Genomic DNA, 24,986 nt, shown 5'->3' on the forward strand with positions numbered 1-24,986 from the left:
TTAGGCGCTGGGCTGTGGGAGCTACTGGTATCTAGTGGGCAGGAGCCAGATGCCAGCAAGCATCCCAGGCCCAGTGTCCACGGTGGCGTGAGTGGGAACCCCCTGCCCGCGGTGCTGTGTCCCCGGTGCACGGGGGCCGAGCCACTCCCCCTGGGTGCCCCCACATGGGGAAACGGCCACGGAGGACTGAGGGCAGGCCGGCCTGTGCCCTGGAGGGGGCCCGGTGACAGGAAAGCAATGACATGCAGACATGAGCGGTTTATGGTGTGGTGGCAGAGGAAGAAGGGGCCTGAGCTGGGTGTGGAGCCCCCGCCCCAGCGGCAAGAGCGGCTCACCGGGCACATTCTTCCCTGCGCCCGGGCAGGCCTCATGGTGCCTCTGGGGGGAGGCGTGTGCACCCAGCCCCTGGCCCCCCACACCTCACCGAGACATTCCTGGGGTGGTGCTTAGACCAAGGGGAAGGCAACCAACCTGAGTAAGTGTGAGTCCCTTCTCCTCTGGCCCTGTCCTCACAGTGGATGGCCCCAGCGGTCTGAAAGGAGCCTTCCTTGAAGCCCTACTCCACCATTTTCTCCTGTGTGACTTGGGGCGACTCGTTTAACCTCTCTAGACTTAAATTTCTACCACTATAAAGGAATGAATTGATTTTTATGACCTATATTGTTCTCCCCAAATAAAGTCTGTGGTGGCTCAGAACCTGTTTTTGGTTCCGTTGGGCTGAAATGAACTCCGCGGTGTTCGCTGTGCTCTGTTCTGGGGCAGCCTGCTCTCCCAGCCCTGAGTGGCTTGTTCCAGAAGGTGCCCTACGGGTAGAACCGAAGAGAGCTGGTATCTGCTCTGACGGGTGACTGCCTCCGGCAAGGAGGATGACCTTTACCTGAGAGAATACCATTCTCTGGCTTATTCATTCCCCAGCTGTGTAGGGCCATCACTGTGCTCGGGGGCCGGGGAGGACGCAGGTGGTAAGTCAGGGTAGACTTGGAAATTGCAAGCTGTCCTCCAGGAAAGCTGCTCCCATGGCGAGCCTCGCTGCTGTGTCTCTTCCCCAACCCCGTCTGCCTTCTCCCCGGCTCTGGCCTGGTTCTGAGGCCAGCCAGGAGGGAGAGGGGGAGCTTTGAGAGGGACAAGGCGGGGCCTTGAGTGTGTGGATGGTCATGAGACAGGTGGCTCATACTCAGTCCTCACAAGTGGACTCTGGGGTGTGTGCTGAGTCTGTGCGGTGACTCACAATGTCTGGGGGTAAAAGCTGCCTCTTTCTCCCAGTGACTCCCGTGGATGGTCGAGCTGGAGAAAGTCACTGCGCCCTACTTCTGTACCACCTGCTATGTGTGGTCACCAGGCCTGGATACCTGCCTCCTTGCTCTGTTGGGAGGTGTTGCTCGGCTCTGGACAGCACATTCCAGGTCCTTGTCCTCTCTGGGGCCATCCTTCTAATTCCTACGTCAGACACTAGGGTACGGGGCCATGGCAGACCACGGGTCCTAAGCAGACCCCGAGGCTCTCCCACCCAATCTCCTCTGTGCCTTCTGCTTCTTGCCCACAGAGGAGGAGGTAGCGGGGGGTTCCAGGGAAGAACTGGGTACCAAGTAGCTCATAGCCTTAGAGCAGAGTTAGGACCCACCGCCCTGAGACATAGAGTGTGTGCAGGTGTGCGGAGCCTGGACCCCAGCCCCTGCCTAAGCTGTGCTCCCTCAGCCAGATCTAGACACCTTTAAAGGTGATGCCTGGAATATGGCCCCAGAGGAACTTAGTCCATTCATTCATCATCTAGGTACTGAGCTTCAAGTAAATCCAGTCCCTGCTGTAATGGAGTCTATATTCCAGCATAGGGAGGTGAGCAGTAAACCAATGACTCGTGAAGTCAGAGGGTGATAATTGCTCCAGAGAATGGGGCATGTCACAGCAAATACCGGCAATGCCATTTTAGAACATTTGTTATTGAAGTAGAGTTGACATGCAATGTTCTAATCATTTCTGGTGTACAATCGACTCTACAATTCTGCATAATCGACATTATGCAGTATTCAACAGCGTAAGTTGCCATCTGTCCCTATAAAACGTGGTTGCGATATTGTTGACTGTTTTCCTAGGCAGTACTTTATATCACTGTGACTGACGTATTTTAGAACTGGAAGTATGTACCTCTTAATCCCCTTCCCTTATTTTGCTAATCCCACCATAACCCCCCAGCCTGGCAATCCTGGTTTGGTCTCGGTGTTTATAAGTCTATTTGTGTTGGTTTGTTATTCAGATCCCACATATAAGTGATTCCTCTGGCATTTGCCTATTTCTGGATGACAAATTTCACTTAACCTAGTACCCTGGAGGTGCATGCATGTTGTCAACAAAGGCAAGAGCTTAACCTTCTTTACGGCTGAGTAATGTTCCATGAGACATATACCAATGCTTTTTAATCATTTATTAATGGTCACAGGTTGCTTCCCTAATTGGCTAACATAAATAATGATGCAATAAACATAGATGTACATGATTTTGAATTAATACTTTTGTTGTGTTTGGTAAATACACAGTAGTAAAATTACTGGATGGTATGGGATTTCTGTTTTTAATTTTTGGAGGGACCTCCATACTGTTTTCCATGGTGTCTGCACCACTTGACGTTCCCACCCACCGTGCACGAGGATTCCCTTTTCTCCACATTCTGGCCAATACGTGTTAATTTCACTTTCACTTTTGATACCAGCCATTCTGACAGGGGGAAGGTGGTATCTCTTCTTGTACTTTTCAATTGCATTTCCCTGATGATGAGTGATGTTGAGTATCTTTTCATGTATCTGTTGGCCATCGGCATGTCTTCTTTAGAAAATGTCTCTTCGGGTCCTCTGCTTGATTTTCCATCAGATCATTTATTGGTTGGAATTGAACTGTATCAGTTCTTGATAGATATTTTAGATATTAGGCCCTCATAGGATGTATCACTGGCAAACATCTCTCATTCACTGAGTTGATGGTTTCCTTCGCTGTGCAAAAGCTTTTTATTTTGGTGCAGTCCCTAGCATTCATTTTTGCTTGAGGGTTTTTTAATTTTTATTTTGCCTGAGGAGGCTTGTCTAGGAAAATGTGGGGCCGAAGTCCAAGAGATCACTGCGTATGTCTTGTAGGAGTCTTATGGTCTCAGGTCTGACATTCAGGTCTTTAACCCACGGTGAGTTTATTGTTGTGTATGGTGTAAGAGTGTTGCCTGCTTTTGCGGGTGGCTGTCCAGTTTCCAACACCATTTATTGAAGAAGCTCTCTTTTCCCCGGTGTATGTTCTCACCTCCTTTGTCATAGGTTAATTGACCGTGAGTGTGTGTTTAATTCTGGGTTCTGGTTCTGTTCCATTGACGTATGCCTCTCTTTTTGTGCCATTGGCATACCGTTTTGACTATGTTAGTTTTGCAGTAAACCTTGAAATCTGGGACTGTGACATGTTCTGCTTTATTCTTCTTCTTCCAAGTTACTTTGGCTCTTTGGGGTCTCTTGTGTTTCCATAGACATTTTAGGATTACCTATTCTGTAAGGAATGCTCTTGGTGTTGTGAAAGAGATGACTCGGAATCTGTAGGTCGCTTTTGGTAGGATGGACCTTGGAACAGGATTCTTCCATTCTGCGCGCCTGGAATATCTTTCCATTTGTTTGTGTCCTCTTTAGTTTCCTTTGGGTTTGCTTCATAGGCTTCAGAGTACAGGTCTTTCACCTTCCTGGTTGAGTTGATGCCTAGGTATTTTATCCTCTTTGATGTGATGGGCCTGGAATCATTTCCTTTGTCTTTCTCCTACTTGGTGATTAGTATATAGAAACGCAAGAGATTTCTGTGTATGAATCTTGCATCTTGCCACTTTCTTGAATTCACATCTTCTAACGGTTGTTTTGGAGGCGTCCTTAGGGTTTTCAAGGTATAGTATCATGTCACCTGCAAAAAGTGACCGTTTTCTTCCTCAGCAATCTGGAATCCTTTTATTTCTTCTCCGTGTGGGATTGCTGTGGCTAGGACTTGTGATACCACCTTGGACCAAAGTGGTGAAAGTGAACATTGTCCTCTTCTCAGTTTTTCACCATTGGGTATGATGCTACCTGTGTGTTTGTCACACATGCTTTTATTATGCTGGGGTATGTTTTTTTTGTTTTTTTGAGTTTTTTTGAGTTTTCCTGATCAACTCACGTGGAGTGTTGGCATTGCTGTTTTGCATCTATTGAGATATTGACCTTATTGTTATCCTTCATTTTGTTAATGTGGTATATTTATTTTCTAATATCATCCTTGTATTTCTTGGAATAAGCGTGAATTATTTGTGTTGAATGATTATTTTAGTATATTTCTGAATGTAGTTGGCTACTATTTTATGGAGGTACTTTATGTATGTTTATCTGGATTATTTGCCTGTAGTTTCTTTTATTGTAATGACTGTGGTTTTGGTCTTGGGTCATTTTTGTTTTTAAGGATGTGTATGGAGTATTTATTTTTTGGAATAGCTTGAGAATAGAAAATAATGCTGCTTGAATTTCTCAACGCATTTGCTTTTTAACTCATGTGTCCCTGGACTTTTATTGAGTTTTTTTGATTACCTATTCACTTTCATTATTAAGATTTCTGCTCAGATTTTCCATTTATTTTTGGAAGATATTTTTATAATCCTATAATCTCTTTTTATAATCATTTGTTTGCTTTTGTTACTGGATATTTTGGCATATATAAATAGTCTTTTCTAATGGTTTCTATTTCTCTAATGTCAGGTATTACTTTTGCTCTTTCATTTCTGATTTTGTTGATATTGTTCCTACTTTTTTCTTCATGAATCTGGCTTAAAGTTTATCAGTTTATTTACCTTTTCAAATATCTAGCTTTGGTTTCATTGACTTTTTTTTTCCTTTGGTTTCTTTAGTTCTTTCCTTTATTTCAACTCTGAGCTTTATTATTTTTATTTTTCTATTAATGTGATTTATTTCTTTTTCTGGTTCATTTAGTTGTAATATTAATTTTTGGGGGGATTTTTGTTGATGTGTTCTTGCATTGCTTTAAATTTCCCTCTTAGAACCTCTTTCTGGTGTGACTGTAAAAATTTTGGACCATTGTGTTTTTATTTTCATTTGTTTTTATGTGTTTTTGATTTCTGATGAATTTTTCATTGTCCTATTGGCTTGCTTATTAGCTTGTCATTTGCCCTTGATATGTTTGGTTTTTATTTTTTTCCTTGTAATTGACTACTAGCTTCATGCTTAAGGTTTGAAAAGATGCGTTCTACGGTTTCAGGCTTCTTACATTTATTGAGGCTTGTGTTATGAACTCACATGTGATCTGTCTTGGAGAACGTTCCGTGGGTACTTGAATGTGTATTCTGTTTGGTGTTTTGATAGAATAATCTGTACATATCTGTTAATTTCATCTTTTTTTTTGGCCTCCTGTTTTCATCCTATTTTATTTATTTATTTTTATTATTATGTTACGTTAATCACCATACATTACATCATTAGTTTTTGATGTAGTGTTCCATGATTCATTATTTGCATATAACACCCAGTGCGCCATGCAGAACGTGCCCTCTTTAAACCCATCACCAGGCTAACACATCCTCCCACCCCCCTCCCCTCTAGAACCCTCAGTTTGTTTCAGAGTCCATCGTCTCTCATGGTTCATCTCCCCCTCCGATGTCCCCCCTTCATTCTTCCCCTCCTGCTATCTTCTTCCTCTTCTTTTTAACATATAAAGTATTATTTGTTTCAGAGGTACAGGTCTTTGATTCAACAGTCCTGCACAATTCACAGCGCTCACCATAGCACATACCTTCCCCAATGTCTATCACCCAGCCACCCCATCTCTCCCACCCCCGACCACTCCAGCAACCCCGTTTGTTTCCTGAGATTAAGAATTCCTCATATCAGTGAGGTCATATGATACATGTCTTTCTCTGACTGACTTATTTTGCTCAGCATAACACCCTCCAGTTCCATCCATGTCATTGCAAATGGCAAGATCTCATTCCTTTTGATGGCTGCATAATATTCCATTGTGTATATATACCACCTCTTCTTTATCCATTCATCTGTCGATGGACATCTTGGCTCTTTCTACAGATTGGCTATTGTGGATATTGTTGCTATAAACATTGGGGTGCACGTACCCCTTCGGATTCCTACATTTGTATCTTTGGGGTAAATACCCAGTAGTGCAATTGCTGGGTCGTATGGTAGCTCTATTTTCAACTGTTTGAGGAACCTCCATACTGTTTTCCAGAGTGGCTGCACCAGCTTGCATTCCCACCAACAGTGTAGGACGGTTCCCCTTTCTCCGCATCCCCGCCAACATCTGTCGTTCCCTGACTTGTTAATTTTAGCCATTCTGACTTGTGTGAGGTGGTATCTCATTGAGGTTTTGATTTGGATTTCCCTGATGCCAAGGGATGTTGAGCACTTTTTCATGTGTCCGTTGGCCATTTGGATGTCTTCTTTGGAAAAATGTCTGTTCGTGTCTTCTGCCCATTTCTTGATTGGATCATTTGTTCTTTGGGTGTTGAGTTTAAGAAGTTCTTTACAGATTTTGGATACTAGCCCTTTATCTGATATGTCATTTGCAAATATCTTCTCCCATTCTGTCGGTTGTCTTTTGGTTTTGTGGACTGTTTCTTTTGCTGTGCAAAAGCTTTTTATCTTGATGAAGTCCCAATAGTTCATTTTTGCCCTTGCTTCCCTTGCCTTTGGCAATGTTTCTAGGAAGAAGTTGCATGTGGCTGAGGTCAAAGAGGTTGCTGTCTGTGTTCTCCTTTAGGATTTTGATAGACTCCTGTCTCACATTGAGGTCTTTCAACCATTTGGGAGTCTATTTTTGTGTGTGGTGTAAGGAAATGGTCCAGTTTCATTCTTCATGTGGCTGTCCAATTTTTCCAACACCATTTGTTGAAGAAACTGTCTTTTTTCCATTGGACATTCTTTCCTGCTTTGTCCAAGATGAGTTGACCATAGAGTTGAGAGTCCATTTCTGGGCTCTCGATTCTGTTCCATTGATCTATGTGGCTGTTTTTGTGCCAGTACCATACTGTCTTGAGGATGACAGCTTTGTAATAGAGCTGGAAGTCCGGAATTGTGATGCCGCTAGCTTTGTTTTTCTTTTTCAACATTCCTCTGGCTATTCGGGGTCTCTTCTGGTTCCATACAAATTTTAGGATTATTTGTTCCATTTCTTTGAAAAAAGTGGATGGTATTTTGATGGGGATTGCTTTGAATGTGTAGATTGCTCTAGGTAGCATCGACATCTTCACAATATTCTTCCAATCCATGAGCGTGGAACGTTTTTCCATTTCTTTGTGTCTTCCTCAATTTCTTTAGTGAGTATTTTAGAGTTTTCTGAGTACAGATTCTTTGCCTCTTTGGTTAGATTTATTCCTAGGTATCTTACGGTTTGGGGTGCAAAATGTAAATGGGATCGACTCCTGAATTTCTCTTTCTTCTGTGTTGTTGGTGTATAGAAATGCCACTGATTTCTGTGCATTGATTTTATATCCTGCCACTTTACTGAATTCCTGGATGAGTTCTAGCAGTTTTGGGGTGGAGTCTTTTGGGTTTTCCACATAAAGTATCATATCATCTGCAAAGAGTGAGAGTTTGACTTCCTCTTTGCCGATTTGGATGCCTTTGATTTCTTTTTGTTGTCTGATTGCTGTGGCTAGGACTTCTAATACTATGTTGAATAGCAGTGGTGAGAGTAGACATCCCTGCCGTGTTCCTGACCTTGGGGGCAAAGCTCTCAGCTTTTCCCCATTGAGAATGATATTCACTGTGGATTTTTCAAAGATGACTTTTATGATATTGAGGTAGGTACCCTCTATCCCTATTCTCTGAAGAATTTTGATCAAGAAAGGATGCTGTATTTTGTCAGATGCTTTTTCTGCATCTATTGAGAGGATCATATGGTTCTTGTTCTTTCTTTTGTTAGTGTATCACATTGATTTGTGGATGTGGAACCAACCTTGCAGCCCAGGGATAAATCCCACTTGGTTGTGATGAATAATCCTTTATTGTACTGTTGGATCCTATTGGCTAGTATTTTGGTGAGAATTTTTGCATCCATGTTCATCAAGGATATTGGTCTGTAATTCTCCTTTTTGATGGGGTCTCTGTCTGGTTTTGGAATCAAGGTAATGGTGGCCTCATAAAATGAGTTTGGAAGTTTTCCTTCCATTTCTATTTTTTGGAACAGTTTCAGAAGGATCGGCATTAATTCTTTAAATGTTTGGTAGAATTCCCCTGGGAAGCCATCTGGCCCTGGGCTTTTTTTTGTTGGGAGATTTTTGCTGACTGCTTCAATTTCGTTAGTGGTTATAGGTCTGTTCAGGTTTTCTATTTCTTCCTGGTTCAGTTTTGGTAGTTTATACCTTTCTAGGAATGCATCCATTTCTTCCAGATTATCTAATTTGCTGGCATATAGTTGCTCATAATATGTTCTTATAATTGCTTGTATTTCTTTTTTTTTTTTAAAGATTTTATTTATTTGACACACAGAGAGAGAGAGAACAAGCAGGGGGAGCTGCAGGCAGAGGGAGAGGGAGAAGCAGGCTCCCTGCTGAGCAGGGAGCCCGATGCACGACTTGATCCCAGGACCCTGGGATCATGACCTGAGTCAAAGGCAGCTGCTTAACAGGCTGAGCCACCCAGGTGCCCAATTGCTTGTATTTCTTTGGTGTTGGTTGTGATCTCTCCTCTTTCATTCATGATTTTGTTTACTTGGGTCATTTTTCTTTTTGCTAAGTCTGGCTGGGGTTTATCAATCTTGTTAATTCTTTCAAAGAATCAGCTCCTAGTTTCGTTGATCTGTTCTACTGTTCTTTTGGTTTCTATTTCATTGATTTCTGCTCTGGTCTTTATTATTTCTCTTCCCTGGTTGGGTTTAGGCTTTATTTGTTGTTCTTTCTCCAGCTCCTTTCGGTGTAGGGTTAGGTTGTGTATTTGAGACCTTTCTTGTTTCTTGAGAAAGCCTTGTATTGCTATATACTTTCCTCTTAGGACTGCCTTTGCTGTATCCCAAAGATTTTGAACAGTTTGTTTTCATTTTCATTTTGTTTCCCTGAATTTTTTTAATTCTTCTTTAATTGTCTGGTTGATCCATTCATTTTTTTAAAAGATTTTATTTATTTGAGAGAGAGAATGAGAGAGAGAGAGCACATGAGAGGGGGGAGGGTCAGAGGGAGAAGCAGACTCCCTGCTGAGCAGGGAGTCCGATGTGGGACTCGATCCCGGGACTCCAGGATCATGACCTGAGCCGAAGGCAGTCGCTTCACCAACTGAGCCACCCAGGCGCCGTGATCCATTCATTCTTTAGTAGAATGCTCTTTAGCCTCCATGTATTTGAGTTCTTTCCAACTTTCCTCTTGTGATTGAGCTGTAGTTTCAAAGCATTGTGGTGAAAATATGCAGGGAATGATTCCAATCTTTTGGTGCCAGTTGAGACCTGATTTGTGACCTAGGATGTGATCTAATCTGGAGAATGTTCCATGGGCACTAGAGAAGAATGTGTATTCTGTTGCTTTGGGATGGAATGTTCTGAATATGTCTGTGAAATCCATTTGGTCCAGTGTGTCATTTAAAGTCTTCATTTCCTTGTTGATCTTTTGCTTAGATGATCTGTCCATTTCAGTGAGGGAGGGGTGTTAAAGTCCCCCACTGTTATTGTATTGCTGTCAATGTGTTTCTTTGCTTTTGTTAATTGCCTTATCTAATTGGCTGCTCCCATGTTAGGGGCATAGATATTTACAATTGTTAGATCTTGTTGGATAGTCCCTTTAAGTAGGATATAGTGTCCTTCCTCATCTCTTATTACAGTCTTTGGTTTAAAATCTAATTTGTCTGATCTAAGGATTGCGACCCCAGCTTTCTTTTGGTGTCCATTAGCACGGTAAATGGTTTTCCACCCCTTCACTTTCAATCTGTGGGTGCCTTTGGGTCTACAATGAGTCTCTTGCAGAAAGCATATTGATGGGTCTTTTTTTTATGTGGTCTGATAGTCTGTGTCTTTTGATCGGGGCATTTAGCCCATTTACATTCAGGGTAACTACTGAAAGATATGAATTTAGTGCCATTGTATTGCCTGTAAGGTGACTGTTACTGTATATTGTCTGTGTTCCTTTCTGGTCTCTGTTGCTTTTAGGCTCTCTTTGCTTAGAGGGCCCCTTTCAATATTTCTTATAGGGTTGGTTTCGTGTTTGCAAATTCCTTTAGTTTTTGTTTGTCCTGGAAGCTTTTTATCTCTCCTATTTTCAGTGACAGCCTAGCTGGATATAGTTATCTTGGCTGCATATTTTTCTCATTTAGTGCTCTGAATATATCATGCCAGTCCTTTCTGGCCTATCAGGTCTCTGTGGATAGGTCTGTTGCCAGTCTAGTGTTTCTACCAGTGTAGGTTACAGATCTCTTGTCCCGAGCTGCTTTCAGGAATTTTCTCTTTGTCTCTGAGACTTGTAAATTTTACTGTTAGATGTTGGGGTGTTGACCTATTTTTATTTTTGAGAGGGGTTCTCTGTGCCTCCTGGCTTTTGATGCCTGTTTCCTTCCCCACATTAGGGAAGTTCTCTGCTATAATTTGCTCCAATATACCTTCTGCCCCTCTCTCTCTTTCTTCTTCTTCTGGGATCCCAATTATTCTATTGTTTCGTCTTATGGTATCACTTATCTCTCGAATTCTGCCCTCATGATCTTGTAGTTGTTTATCTCTCTTTTTCTCAGCTTCTTTATTCTCCATCATTTGGTCTTCTATATCACTAATTCTCTCTTCTGCCTCATTTATCCCCGCAGTTAGAGCCTCCATTTTTTATTGCACCTCATTAATAGCCTTTTTGATTTCGACTTGGTTAGATTGTAGTTCTTTTATTTCTCCAGAAAGGGTTTCTCTAATATCTTCCATGCTTTTTTTCAAGCCCAGCTAGTATCTTTAAAATCATCATTCTGAACTCTAGTTCCGACATCGTACTAATGTCCGTTTTGATTAGGTCCCTGGCAGTCGGTACTGCCTCTCGTTCTTTTTGTTGAGGTGATTTTTTCCGTCTTGTCATTTTGTCCGGAGGAGAATAGATGAATGAGAGAATAAAATGCTAACAGGGTAACAACATCCCCAGAAAATATACACTAAACAAATCAGAAAAGACCTGAAACTGGGGGAAAAGAAAGGGAAAGAAAGAAAGAAAAAAGATAAAAACAAAAACAAAACAAAAGAAAAACAGAATATGATCAGATATGATCAGGCTGGTGCAGAGATCAGTGCCACACTCTAGATTTTGGGCGTATTTTGGTCTGTTAGAAGAAAGTGCCTCTCAAAATTTTAAAGAAAAACTTATATATGTACAAAAATAAGGGTTAATACGATGAAGGGATGGAATATGACTGTAAAGATGAAAATTATAAAAGATTTTATAAAAGGAATTGATAGGATAAGAAGTTGGTTGAAAGAAGAAAGAAGAGGATATAAAAAAAAGGGGGGGGCTGAGAATGTGCTCAGGCAGGAGACTAGAACAAAGCCATACACTAGAGATTTAGGGTATATTTTGGTCTGTTAGAAGAAACTGTATCTCAAAATTTTAAAGAGAGAACAGCTTATATACCAAAAATAAGGGTAACTACTATGAAGGGATAGAATATGACTCTAAAAATGAAAAATAAAAATGTTTAATAAAGGGATTGATAAGATGTTGGTTGAAAAGGGAAAAAGAAAAATTTAAAAAAAAAGACAGGTAAAAAAATTTGAAAGACTAAAGAATCATGGTAAACAAGGCATGGATTCTTTTTTTTTTATTATGTTATGTTAATCACCATACATTACATCATTCGTTTTTTTTTTTTTATGATTCAAGGATTTATTAAGTCGTACATGCAAAACATACTGCTAATTGCATTAGCAAAAGATCAATGTAAAAACACTCCACGATCCTGCAACTGTCAATTTAAAAAATGTTCTAGTGGTTGAGAGGTCCAACCTTATATTCTTGCCAGTGGGTAAGTTGTACAGAACTTCGTTAGCACAAGCACGGGCTTACAGAACCTCACAGACCCAAGGGAACATGGTCAGGCAGAGCAAGAGGAAGCGTGTGTCCAGGGAGGTGAGGCAGAGAGGAGGGCCAGCATTAGTCAGGGTACAGTATTGGTGATCTGGCAAGACAGTGATGTTAAGAAAGTTCATAGTTTAGGAATATCTAAAATATTTCAAAAACCGTAAAGCTGCAACACATGATTTTTACACCTAGTTACTAGAAAACTAAGGAAAGCGCTTATTAGCTCTGAATAAAGTAACAAGGAAGCAGAAATGCACTTTCACTAATCTACCAAAAAAAAAAAATTTCTAATGCATTATCAGAAAGATTTTATAATACAAGGAGGCATATTGCTCATTAAGAATGGGTTCTATAAGAAAAGCACTAAGTTAGCAACTATGGGAACGACCAGTTCAAAGATGAATTAAATGCCCAATTTCAGGAGGGATGGCAGGTCTAAGAAAAAGGAAAAGCTTAAACAGTGATAATACCGACCTTCGTCATTTACTGCATTGGACAGAAGTTAACCTTTAATATTTTACCCGTGACACTTTTACTCAGTTTAATTAGGACGTGTACAATGTAGTGTAAATTAACCTCTGTATTTTGTCAAAATACTGTCTTCATTCTTTGATCGCGTCACGTGCTGCACACCCCCCTGGCCCGGGCGCCCACAGCTGGAGTGGACACTTCGCCGAAGGGACACGGGAAGAAGAGGTCTGTTCAAAATCTCAGCAAAAGCGAATACATTAACTTTTCAAAAAAAATCTCACTACAAAATCAAAAAGATTGGTTCAAAGAGTTGAGCCATTACACTCATTCCACGAGGACGTACAGAACAGTGTTAGGGGAGGGCGCGGGGTTAGATGGCCTCCTGGCGCAGCTGGGGGAGGAGGCTGTGCTTCTTTCCTACCAGAAAGGAGCGTGGGAGTGTGTGCGGGGCAAACCTGAGCCGCCGGCTCTTCTGAAAGACACAGCTCATGAACGGTTTAGTGCTTAGTGTTCTCAGCACAACGCAACTTAGTTCACAAGGTATTTTGGCAACTCTTAATCTGAGCAAGAACAGGGGCTTTTGAAAAATAAGGCTTTAAGAAAGCTTGACATTTTAGGCCTAAATTTTAATATAATGTGAAAGTTTGAAATCTTACACTTAAAACAAAACCTAAAAATTACTGATTGGTTCAAAATGGTTTTATGGAAAAACTAATCTGTAACAAAAACTTGGCATCGAGTGCGAAGGCTCCACCATTTTTGAGCAAAGCGTACAAAGGTTCCGAGGGGGACGGGGCGGGGGCGGGCCCGGACATTTACAACAGTAGGCATTTTCTCTTCCTCTTCTTGACGGGAGGGGGGCAGAGAACCGCTCGGATCGCTTCATCAAACACTGTCTTGAGGCCTCGCTGCGTGAGTGCCGAGCACTCCAGGTATTTTACCGCACCGATCTCCTTAGCCATGGCTAGACCTTGTGGGTAGGTGATGGGTGTCAGCTTCTTTTCCTTCAGCTTCTCGATCGTGTCTTTGTCGTCCCTGAGATCAAGTTTAGTCCCCACCAAGATGATGGGGGTGTTGGGACAGTGGTGTCGCACTTCGGGGTACCACTTTGCTCGAACATTTTCAAATGATGCAGGACTCACAAGAGAAAAGCAAATTAAGAATACATCTGTTTGCGGATAGGATAAGGGACGTAATCGGTCATAATCTTCTTGTCCAGCTGTATCCCATAAGCCCAGATTCACCGGTTTTCCATCTACCATAACATTGGCAGAGTAGTTGTCAAAGACAGTGGGGATGTACTCTCCAGGAAATGCATTGGTTGTGTAACTGATCAGTAGGCAAGTTTTACCTACAGCTCCGTCTCCCACCACCACACACTTGATGGCCTGCATCTGGGCCGCTCGCTGGGCCGCGGCGGCGGCCGGGCGCTGACGCGAGAACCGGCGAACTCGAGGCGCGGCGGCCGGGTGGGCGCGCGGCTGCAGACGGCAGGGCGCGGGGTGCCGGGGCTGCTGTCCACGCCGCCTAGCCCTCCGCGGACGGGAAGCCGGACCCCAGAAGTGGCCACCACCCAAAGCTTAGGGAAAACTGCGGAGAAAAACCACATCATTCGTTTTTGATGTAGTGTTCCATGATTCATTGTTTGTGCATAACACCCAGTGCTCCACGCAGAATGTGCCCTCTTTAATACCCATCACCAGGCTAACCCATCCTCCCACCCCCTCCCCTCTAGAACCCTCAGTTTGTTTTTCGGAGTCCATCGTCTCTCAAGGTTTGTCTCCCCCTCCGGTTTCCCCCCCTTCATTCTTCCCCTCCTGCTATCTTCTTCTTCTTTTTTTTTTTTTAAACATATAATGTATTATTTGTTTCAGAAGTACTGATCTGCGATTCAACAGTCTTACACAATTCACAGCGCTCACCATAGCACATACCTTCCCCAATGTCTGTCACCCAGCCACCCCATCCCTCCCACCCCCCACCACTCCAGCAACCCTCAGTTTGTTTCCTGAGATTAAGAATTCCTCATATCAGTGAGGTCATATGATACATGTCTTTCTCTGATTGACTTATTTTGCTCAGCATAACACCCTCCAGTTCCATCCATGTCTTTGCAAATGGCAAGATTTCATTCCTTTTGATGGCTGCATAATATTCCATTGTGTATATATACCACATCTTCTTTATCCATTCATCTGTTGATGGACATCTTGGCTCTTTCCACAGTTTGGCTATTGTGGATATTGTTGCTATAAACTTCGGGGTGCACGTACCCCTTCGGATCCCTACATTTGTATCTTTGGGGTAAATACCCAGTAGTGCAATTGCTGGATGTGTATAAAGCCATGAATTCTATGTGCAGTATTCCCCTAGCACTGGAGTTCTGCTGTTCTCATTGATCGTTAAACTTGGTCTTGGCTGGCTGTTTGTGCTGATCTTCTGGGGGAGGGTCCTGTTGCCGTGGTTCCCAGATGTCTTTGCCGGAGGTGGAATTGCCCCACTCTTGCCAGTCCGGGCTAAGTAATCTGCTTGGGTTTGCTCTCGGGAGCTTTTTTTCCCTGCAAGCTTTCCATACAGCGTTGGAGGATGAGAGTGAAAATGGCGGCCTCCCAATCTTCACTCTGGAGGAGCCGAGAACTTGGGGGCCCCGCTCCTCAGTGCGCCCCCAGAGAAAAGCAGTCAGTCACTCCTGTGTCCCCGGTCTCTGGCTGCACTCCATGCTCACCCGGCCTGTGACCGAGCATTTCTATCTCTGGGTCATGATCCCATGTGGAGTCTCCAAACCCAGCAGATCCCTGTGGTGTGCTCCGGGGCAGCTCCTCCCGGGGGAGGAAGGGGAGTCTCCCCGGCTCTGCCGCTTGTTGGGTCCCTGCTGGAGGAGCAGTGGCCCGACTGGGCCACTGATCACAGTCTATGGCCACCCCGAGCTGAGAGCCCGCGCCTCGGCTCCGTCTCTGCAGCTGGCTTCCCCGCTCCGATCCCTGGGAGCTCTGCCACACTCAGGCACCCCTGGTCTTCCTGTGACCCCAAGGGTCCTGAGACCACACTGTCCCGCAAGGGTTCCACCCCCAGCTCAGCCACTGGAGCGACGTCCCTCAGCGGAGCCAACTTCTAAAAGGTCCGATTTTGTGCTCCGCGGCTCTAGCACTTGCCAGAAGCGGCCGAGGGAGGCCCCCTCCCCCGCCGTCTATCCTCCCGAATATCGCCTCGGATTCACTTCTCCGCACGCCCTACCTTCCAGAAAGTAGTCGCTTTTTTGTTCAGAGAGTTGCCACTATTCTTTTCTTTGATCTCCTGTTGAGTTTGTAGGTGTTCAGAATGGTTTGATCCCTTTCCAGCTGAATTCCTGGGACCAGATGAAATCCAGGTCTCCTACTCCTCCGCCATCTTGCTCCGCCCCGCCTGTTAATTTCATCTTAATGTGTCATTTAAAGATACTGTTTTCTTTTTTTAAATCTTAATATTTAATTCAGTGGCCCAAATATTCTGTCATGTCCATGTACAACCAAGACAAATGCATCAATTAAAAAAATTTCCCATATTCTCTTTGAGTCTATTTTTGAACTTTCTAACCCTACTCCATTAATCTATGTGTGGACTCTCTCAACAGTACCACACTCGTGATTATTGTAGATTTATATTATATCTTGAAGTGAGATAGTGACTATTTTTAATTATCAAACTTCCAAGGAAAGGTTAATGTGAAAAAGTAAAGTTAAAAGAAATTCCAAAACTATAGTATCTTTTCTCTTGTGAGTTAAATTTAAGAGAAATGTGGGCAGTATGGACACACATACCTTTAAACACTGTTGTGGCACTGCTTAGTAGAGATTGAAGTTTTGTATCATATGTCAATCTTGAATTTTTGGTGTTTCTTAAAATTCTAGTATAGTTAACAGCATTTTATTAGTTTCAAGTGTACAACATAGTGCTTTAGCACTTCCATACATCACGTGATGCTCATCACAAGGGCCCTCCTTCATCCCCAACACCTGTTTCACCCATTCCCCCACCCATCTCCCCTCTGGAGTTAAGAGTCTGTTTCTTGGTTTGCCTCTCTCTCTTTTTTTCTCCCTTTGCTCATTTGTTTTACTAAATTCCACAAATGAGTGAAATCATATGGTATTTGTCTTTCTCTGACTGACTTATTTAGTTTCGCATAAATACTCTCTAGCTCCATCTAAGATATCATTTTTCTGGCTGAATAATATTCCATTTGTGTGTGTGAGTGTGTGTGTGTGTGTGTGTGTGTACACTTACTACATCTTTCTTATTCATCTTTCAAGAGATACTTAGGCTACTTTCATAGTTTGGCTATTGTAAATAATGCTGCAATAGACATAGGGGTGCATGTATCTCTTTGAAAAAGTCTTTTTGTATTTTGGGGCTAAATACCCTGTAGTAGGATTACTGGGTCATAGGGTAGGTCTATTTTTAACTTTTTGAGGAATCTCCATACTGTGTTGCATAGTGGGTGCAACAGTTTGCATTCCTACCCACAGTGCAAGAGGGTTCTTTTTTCTCCACATCCTCACCAACACTTCTTGTTTCCCGTGTAACTGATTTTAGTCATTCGGACAGGTGTGAGGTGATATCTCACTGTGGTTTCGGTTTGCATTTCCCTGATGATGAGTGATGTTGAGCATCTCTTTATGTGTCTGTTGGCCATCTGGATGTCTTCTTTGGAGAAATCTCTGTTCATGTCTTCTACCCACTTTTAAATTGGATTACTTGTTTTTTGGGTGTTGAGTTGTGTGAGTTCTTTCTATATTTTGGATACTAACCCTTTATTGGATATGTCGTTAGCAAATGTCTTCTCCCATTCCGTAGGTTATCTTTTAGTTTTCTTGGTTGTTTCCTTTGTTGTGCAGAAGCTTTTTATTTTGATGTAGTCTCAATAGTTTATTTTTGCTTTTATTTCCGTTGCTTCAGGAGACATGCCTGGGGAAATGTTGCTATGGCTGATATCAGAGACATTACTGCCTGAGCTCTGTTCTAGGATTTTTATGGGTCTCAGGTCTCACATTTAGTACTTTAATCCATTTTGAGTTTATTTTTATGTATGGTGTAACAAAGTGGTCCAGTTTCATTTTTTTTGCAGGTGTCCAGTTTTTTCAACACCATTTATTGAAAAAAGTGTCTTTTTTTCCATTGGATATTCTTTCCTTCTTTGTTGAACATTAATTGACTATATAATTGAAGGTTTATTTCTGGGTTTTCTCCTCTGTTGCATTGACCTAATGGGTCTCTTTTAGTGCCAGTATCCTACTGTTTTGATTACTATGGCTTTGTAATAGAGCTCCAAGTCTGGAATTGTGATACTTCCAGCTTTGCTATTCTTTCTCAAAATTGCTTTGGCCATGTGGAGTCGCTCGTGGTTCCATATAAATTTTAGGATTGTAGGTTCTAGTTCTATGAAAAATGTTGTTGGTATTTTTTAGGGATTACATTAAATGTGTAGATTGCTTTGGTTGTATAGATATTTTAACAATATTTGTTCTTCCAATCCATGAGCATGAAATGTCTTTCCATTTGCTTGTGTCCTCTTCAGTTTCCTTCATCAGTGTTTATTGTTTTCAGAGTACAGGTCTTTCACCTCCTTGGTTAAACTTATTCCTAGATATTTTATTATTTTTGGTGTAATTGTAAATGGCATTGTTTTCTTAATTTCCATTTCTGTTGATTCATTGTTAGTGTATAGAAATGCAACAGATTTCTGTACATTGATTTTGTATCCTGTGACTTTACTTAATTCATTTATCAGTTCTAGTAGCTTTTTGGTGGAGTTTTTAGGGTTTTCTATATTAGCATAATTCATCTACAAATAGTGGCAGTTTTGCTTATTTCTTACCAATCTGGATGCCTTCTATTTCTTTTTCTTGTGTGATTTTTGTGGCTAAGACTTCCAGTATTAGGTTGAATAAAAGTGATGAGAATGGACATCCTTGTGTTGTTCCTGACCTTTGGGGAAAGCTCTGTTTTCCCCCATTGAATATAATGTTAGCTGTGGGTTTTTCCTATATGGACTTTATTATGTTGAGGTATATTCCCTCTAAACCTATTTTATTAAGGGCATTTTATCATGAATGGAAGCTGTACTTTGTCAAATTCTTGTTTGGCATCTATTAATATGATCATATGGTTTTTATCCTTTGTCTCATTGGTGTGATGTATCACATTGATTGCTTCGCAAATATTGAACTGCCCTTGCATCCCAGGAATAAATCCCACTTGATCTTGGTGAAGGATTTCTTTAAATGCATTGTTGCATTCAGCTGGCTAGTATTTTGTTGAGGATTTTTACATATATGTTCATTGGAAGTATTGGCCTGTAGTTTATTCTTTCTCTCTCATGCACGTACTCTTTCTCTCTCTCTGTGGTGTGTTTATCTGGTTTTGGTATCAAGGTGATGCAGGTCTCCTAGAATGGATTTGGAATTTTTCCTTCTATATTTCAGAATAGTTTGAGAAGAATAGGTATTAATTCTTCTTTGAATGTTTGGTAGAATTAGCCTATGAAGTTTTCTGGTCCTGGACTGTTGTTCACTGGGAGTTATTTTATTACTTATTGAATCTCCTTGGTGATAATCTGTTCAAATTCTCTATTTCTTCCTGGTTCAGTTTTGGTGGTTATATGTTTCTAGGAGTTTATCCATTTCTTCTTGTTTGTCTAATTTGTTGGCATCTAGTTTTTCATAATATTCCCTGAAAATTGTATTTCTGTGGTGTTGGTTATTTCATTTGTGAATTTGTTTGAATCCTTTTTCTCTTTTTGATGAGTCTGGCTAGTAGTTTATCAGTTTTATTAATCTTTTCCAAGAACCAGCTCCTGGTTTCATTGACCTGTTCTATTTTTTTTAGTTTCTATGTCATTTATTTCTGCTTTAGTCTTTATCATTTCCTTCCTTCTGCTAGTTTTAGGTTTTGTTCTTTTCTAGCTCTTTTAGGTGTAAGTTAGGTTGTTCGACATTTTTCCTGCTTCTTGAGGTAGGTCTGTATTGCTATAAACTTCCCTCTTAGAACTGTTTTTGCTATATCCCAAAGGTTTAGAACTGTTGTGTTTACATTTTTATTTCTTTCCATGTACTTTTTTATTTCTTCTTTGATTTCTTGGTTGACCTATTCATTATTCCTATTCATTATTTAGTAGCATGTTATTTAACCATGTATTTGTGGTCTTTCTAGATTTTTTTCTTGTGGCTGATTTCTAGTTTCATAGCATTGCAGTCAGAAAAGATGCATCGTATGACTTTGATCTTTTTGGTGAGGCTTGTTTTGTGGCCAAATATGTGATCTATTCTGGAGAATGTTCCATGTGCACTTGAAACGAATGTGTATTCCACTCTTTGAAGATGGAGTGTTCTGAATATATCTGTTAAATCCATCTGGTCCAATGTGTCATTCAAAGCCAGTGTTTCCTTATTGATTTTCTGTTTGGATGATCTGCCAATTGATGTAAGTGGAGTGTTAAAGTCCTCTACTATTACTGAATCACTATTGATTAGTTCCTTTATGTTTATTATTAACTGTTTTATGTATTTGGGTGTTCCTATGGTGCATGCATAAATGTTTACAAGTGTTATATCTTGTTGGATTATCCCCTTTATTATTACATCATGCCCATTTCTCTTGTTACAGTCTGTTTTAAGGTCTGTTTTGTCTGATATAAGTATTGCTACTCTGGGTTTCTCTTGACATCCAGTTGCATGATAGATGTTTCTCCATCCCCTCACTTTCAATCTGCAAGTGTCTATAGGTCTGAGATGAGTCTCTTGTAGGGAGCATATAGATGGGTCTTGTTTTTTTATCCACTCTGTCATTCTAGGTCTTTTGATTGGAGCATGTAGTCATTTCCATTCAAAGTAATTATTGATAGGTATTTATTGTCTTTTTGTTACTTGTTTTGGTGGTGTTTTTGTAGTTTTACTCTGATCCTTTTGCTCTTTCATGGTTTGCTAGTTTTCTTTAGTGATATACTTGGATTCCTTTCTCTTTATTCTTTGCATGTCTATTAGTAGTTTGCGATTTGTGGTTACCGTTAGGTTTGTGTATGTCATCTGCATAGAGCGGTCTATATGAAGTTGATGGTTGCTTAACTTTGAACCCATTCTCTATTCCCACCCTCCCCCCACCCCAACATGTTAGGTATATAATGTCATATTTTACATCTTTTTATTTTGTGAATCCCTTGACTAAATTTTTACAAAAATAAGTATTGCTTTTGTGTTTCCTACTTTTTGTACTGTCACTTATGGTCTTTCCTTTCCACTCAGAGTTCCCTTTAATATTTCTTGCCGGGCTGGTTTAGTGGTCAAGAGTTTTTGTCTAGGAAACTCTTTATCTCTCCTTCTATTCTGAATGACAGCTTGCTGGATAGAGTATTCTTGGCTGCGGAGTTTTTCCTTTTAGCATAGATACTCTTTGCTATTTGATTTTCTTCCTGAATGTTTTATCTATTAACGCAAGTGGGCTGTAAAGTCCCCTACTTTTATTTTATTGCTGTCAATTTCTCCCTTTTTGTCTGTTAATATTTCCTTATGCATGCATTTGCTTTAATATTGAGTGAACTTCTAATTGTTATGCACTATTGTTAGATTGATTATTATTGTGTAATGCTCTTCTTTGTCTCTTGTTACACTTTCTGTTTTAAAGTCTGTTTTGTCTGATGTAAGTATTCCTACCCCGGCCTTTTTTTCCTTTCCTTTACATGGAAGATCTTATTCCATCTGCTTACTTTCAATCTGTATGTTTCTTGAGGTCTGAAATGAGTCTCTTCTGGCAGTATGTAGATGGGTCTTTTTAAAATCTATTCTATCACCCTGTGTCTTTTGATTGGAGCATTTAAACCACTTAAAGTTACTGCTCTGAGGATCGCTGGAGGGGAGGTGGGTGGGGGGATGGCATAACCGTGGAGGGCGTTAAGGAGGGCACGTGATGTCATGAGCACTGGGGGTGTTGTATACAACTAACTGAACTCTACCTCTGCAACTAATGATACATCATGTTAATTGAATTTAAATAAAAATAAAAATTTTAAATTTATTGCTGAAAGGTATTTACTTATTGCCATTTTCTTAATTGTTTTCTGGTTGTTTTTGCTACCCTTTGTTTCTGTTTCTTGCTCTCTTGTGATTTATGAGTTTCTTTAATGTTATGCTTGAGTTTCTTTTTGTATTTTTCCTTTTTTTTAAGATTTTATTTATTTATTTGATAGAGACACAGCGAGAGAGGAACACAAGCAGGGGGAGTGGGAGAGGGAGAAGCAGGCTTCCCATGGAGCAGGGAGCCCGATGTGGGACTCGATCCCAGGACCCTGGGATCATGACCTGAGCCGAAGGCAGACGCTTAATGACTGAGCCACCCAGGTGCCCCTCTTTTTGTATTTTATATACCTTTGGTTTTTGGTTTGGTTTGATGTCACCATGAGGTTCATAGACAACATCCTAAGTCTGTAGTAGTCTATATGAAATTGATAATTACTGAAGTTCAAAAACATTCTTACAGAATTCCATTTTTATGCCCCTCTACATTTTATGTGTATGTTGTCATATTTTGCATCTTTTTATTTCGTAAGTCCCTTAACTAATTTTTTAGGTATAATTGATTTTACCACTTTTGCCTTTTAACCTTCATCCTAGTTTCATAGTGAATGACCTACTACCTTTACTATGTTTTTAGTCATGAAATTTTTTTCTTTTATAATTCTAATTAAGGCCTTTTCTTTCCACTTAAAGAAGTCCTTTAACAGTTTTTGTAAGGCCGCTTTGTTTGTTTGTTTGTTTGTTTGTTTGTTTTCTGGTGTAAAAAGATGGTTTTATTAAAGCATGGGACAGGACCTGTGGGCAGAAAGAGCTACCTATGTAAGGCTGACTTAATGGTGATAAACTCTTTTAACTTTTTGTTTGTCTGGGAAACTCTATCTCTCCTTCGATTCTGAATAATAACTTTGCTCAGGATCATATTTTTGGTTGTAGGTTTTTTTTCTTTTATGTTGGATGTAATCATGCCATTCCTTTCCGGTTGTTGCATTCTCTGCTGGAAAATCAGTTGATAGTGTAGCAGTTGATAGGGTTTCCTTTATACATAACTAATTGCTTTTCTCTTGCTGCTTTTAAAATTCTCTCTCCATCTTTAATCTTTGACATTTTAATTATTATACATTGTGGCCTAAACCTCTTTGCATTCAGGTTGATTGGATCCCTCTCTGCTTCCTGAAGCTGGATGTCCGTTTCCTTCTCCACATTAGGGAAATTTTCAGCTCTGATTTCTTCAGATAGATTTTTCTGCCCACTTATTTCTCTTTTCCTTCTGGGACCCCCAAAACATGCATATTCTCTTGATATTATCCATGAGATCCATTCATTTATCCTCATTTTTAAAATTCTTTTTTTTCTTTTTGCTGTATAGCATGGGTGCTTTCCATTACCCTGTCTTCCAGGTCACTGATTCTTTCTTCCACATTCTCTAGTCTCTTTGTTGATTACCTCTTGTGTGTTTTTCATTTCAGTTATTCTTTGATTCTGATTGTTTCTTGTTTCCATTTGCTATCTCTCTGTTGAAGCTGTCACTGGGTTCATCTGCCTTTGACTCCAGCTGGGTGAGCATCTTTATGACCACTTCTTTGAACTCTTCATTGGGTAGGTTGCTTTTCTCTGTTGCGTTCATTCCTTTCTGAGGTTTTGTCTTGTTCTATTTGAAGCACATTCCTCGTTCTTGCCCGACTATCTGTGTTTGTTCCTATGAATTATGTGGAATAGCTACTATTGCTAAAACTGAAGGGATGCTTTGTGGACGGCTGTCCCGTTCGTAGATTTTGTACATCTGGCGATTTTGACTGGCTGTGGCCGGAGCTGTGCTTGGCACTGGACGGGGGTCCCAGGGCACTCTGTGCTAGAGCCTATATGGTGCGATGGCTGGAGTTGACCTGGCAGTGAGCTGAGGTGATGTCTGGGCTCTCCACACAGAGAGTTCCTGGTTGGACAGCTGAAGCCAATTTGAACATGTTTTGGGCAGCCCCATGGCTCTCGCAGAGATCTGAAGCCTGAGTGGGTGCAACCTGGGTAGTCCCAGGGCTATCTCACAGAGGGCACCCTTTCAGGATATACAAAGCTGGAGTGGGTGCCGGCCAGGGAGGTCCCGGTGCCCTCTGTGCTGAGGATGCCCTGGGTGTACCGTTGAAGCAGAGTGGGTGCAAGCCTCGGTGTCCCGGGTACTCTGTACAGGGGACAGCCTTGTGGGGTGGCTGGAGTTGATGCAGCTACAGGCTGGGATATTGTGGCATGCTACGAAAAAGGGGTGCCCTGGCAGGGTGGTGTAGCCAAGGTAGGTGTGAGTGAGGGAATCCTGGCACAATCCTGGCCAGATTGCTGAAACTGAAGTGCGTGCAAGCTCGGGGGGTTCTGGAATGCTCTGCGAGTCGTCTGAAGCTGAGCTAGTATGGGCCTGGGTGTTCCGGGTTGCTTTGTGCCTGTGTCACTTGGGCAAGATGGCGGGAGCTGTAGTTAGTACTGGCCATGGACATCCCGCTGTGGATCACTCGGGGGCTGTCTCGGTGGGATGGCTAGGGTTGGCGTGCCTAGAGGCCTGGGTCTCACTGAACTGCTCCAGTTCATGCTATCAAGGTGAAGGGGTAATGTAAACAGTGGTGCTTGCCAGTGCCTCTGACCCACAGAGAGCTCCAGTAGCTTCCCTGCCATCTGGCAGAGCTCTAGGGCTGCATCTTTTATAGTCTTTTTTTTTTTAAGGATTTTTATTTATTTATTTGAGAGAGAGAGAATGAGAGAGAGAGCACATGAGATGGGGGGAGGGTCAGAGGGAGAAGCAGACTCCTTGCCGAGCAGGGAGCCCGATGTGGGACTCGATCCCGGGACTCCAGGATCATGACCTGAGCCGAAGGCAGTCGCTTAACCAACTGAGCCACCCAGGCGCCCTATGGTCTTGTTTTTTAAAACCACATCTTTTTTCTGTGCCCCAGGGCATCTGGGGCTGATATGGCTAAGGGCCTGGGGCTTGCTGGCTGGGGCATCTGGACCTGTTCCCATCTGCGCTATCAAGGTGGAGGGGGTACATACACAGTGCTGCTCACTGGGGTCTTGGGGCCTGCCGTGGGGAAACAGCTGGGGCTGGCTGTGGGCTAGGGTCCTGGGGCTGGCTGGGGTGGCAGGCAGGGGCGGCTGGGGGGGGGCGGGAGGGTGCTAGAACCCTTCTCCTGTGTCTGCCATCAGAGTGGAGGGGGGGTACAAGCTGTTGTATTCGCCAGCAGCCCTGACCCCGGAGAGAGTCCCAGCAGCCCCCTTGCCGTTTAGCAGATGCTCTAGGGCTGGTTCCTTTATATTCTGGTCATCCTTTTCAACTTCAGGTTTTTTTTGGGGGGGGGTGCCCCAGGGCAGACAGATCTGCTCCGGGTCCCTGAGTCCTTCTCCCCACTGCGTTGGCAATACTGGCTGGGCTGTGTACCCCCCACTGTTCTCTCTGCAGTCCCCAT

General features: G+C 42.1%; 1 protein-coding gene across 1 annotated transcript; it reads right to left on the bottom strand.

Moving 5' to 3' along the window:
* Window positions 1-13,183: 13,183 nt before the first annotated feature.
* LOC114203962 (ras-related C3 botulinum toxin substrate 1) lies at window positions 13,184-13,950 on the bottom strand. Its single transcript, XM_028097217.2, has one exon. It carries the CDS (start codon window positions 13,894-13,896, stop codon window positions 13,318-13,320), a length of 579 nt encoding a protein of 192 aa, XP_027953018.1. The 5' UTR covers window positions 13,897-13,950; the 3' UTR covers window positions 13,184-13,317.
* Between the last annotated feature and the right edge of the window lie 11,036 nt (window positions 13,951-24,986).

This window comes from Eumetopias jubatus, unplaced genomic scaffold (assembly GCF_037043125.1).
Source record: "Eumetopias jubatus isolate StellerSeaLion01/CBP00866 unplaced genomic scaffold, mEumJub1_p1.0 scaffold_13, whole genome shotgun sequence".
Taxonomy (NCBI): Eukaryota; Metazoa; Chordata; class Mammalia; order Carnivora; family Otariidae; genus Eumetopias; species Eumetopias jubatus.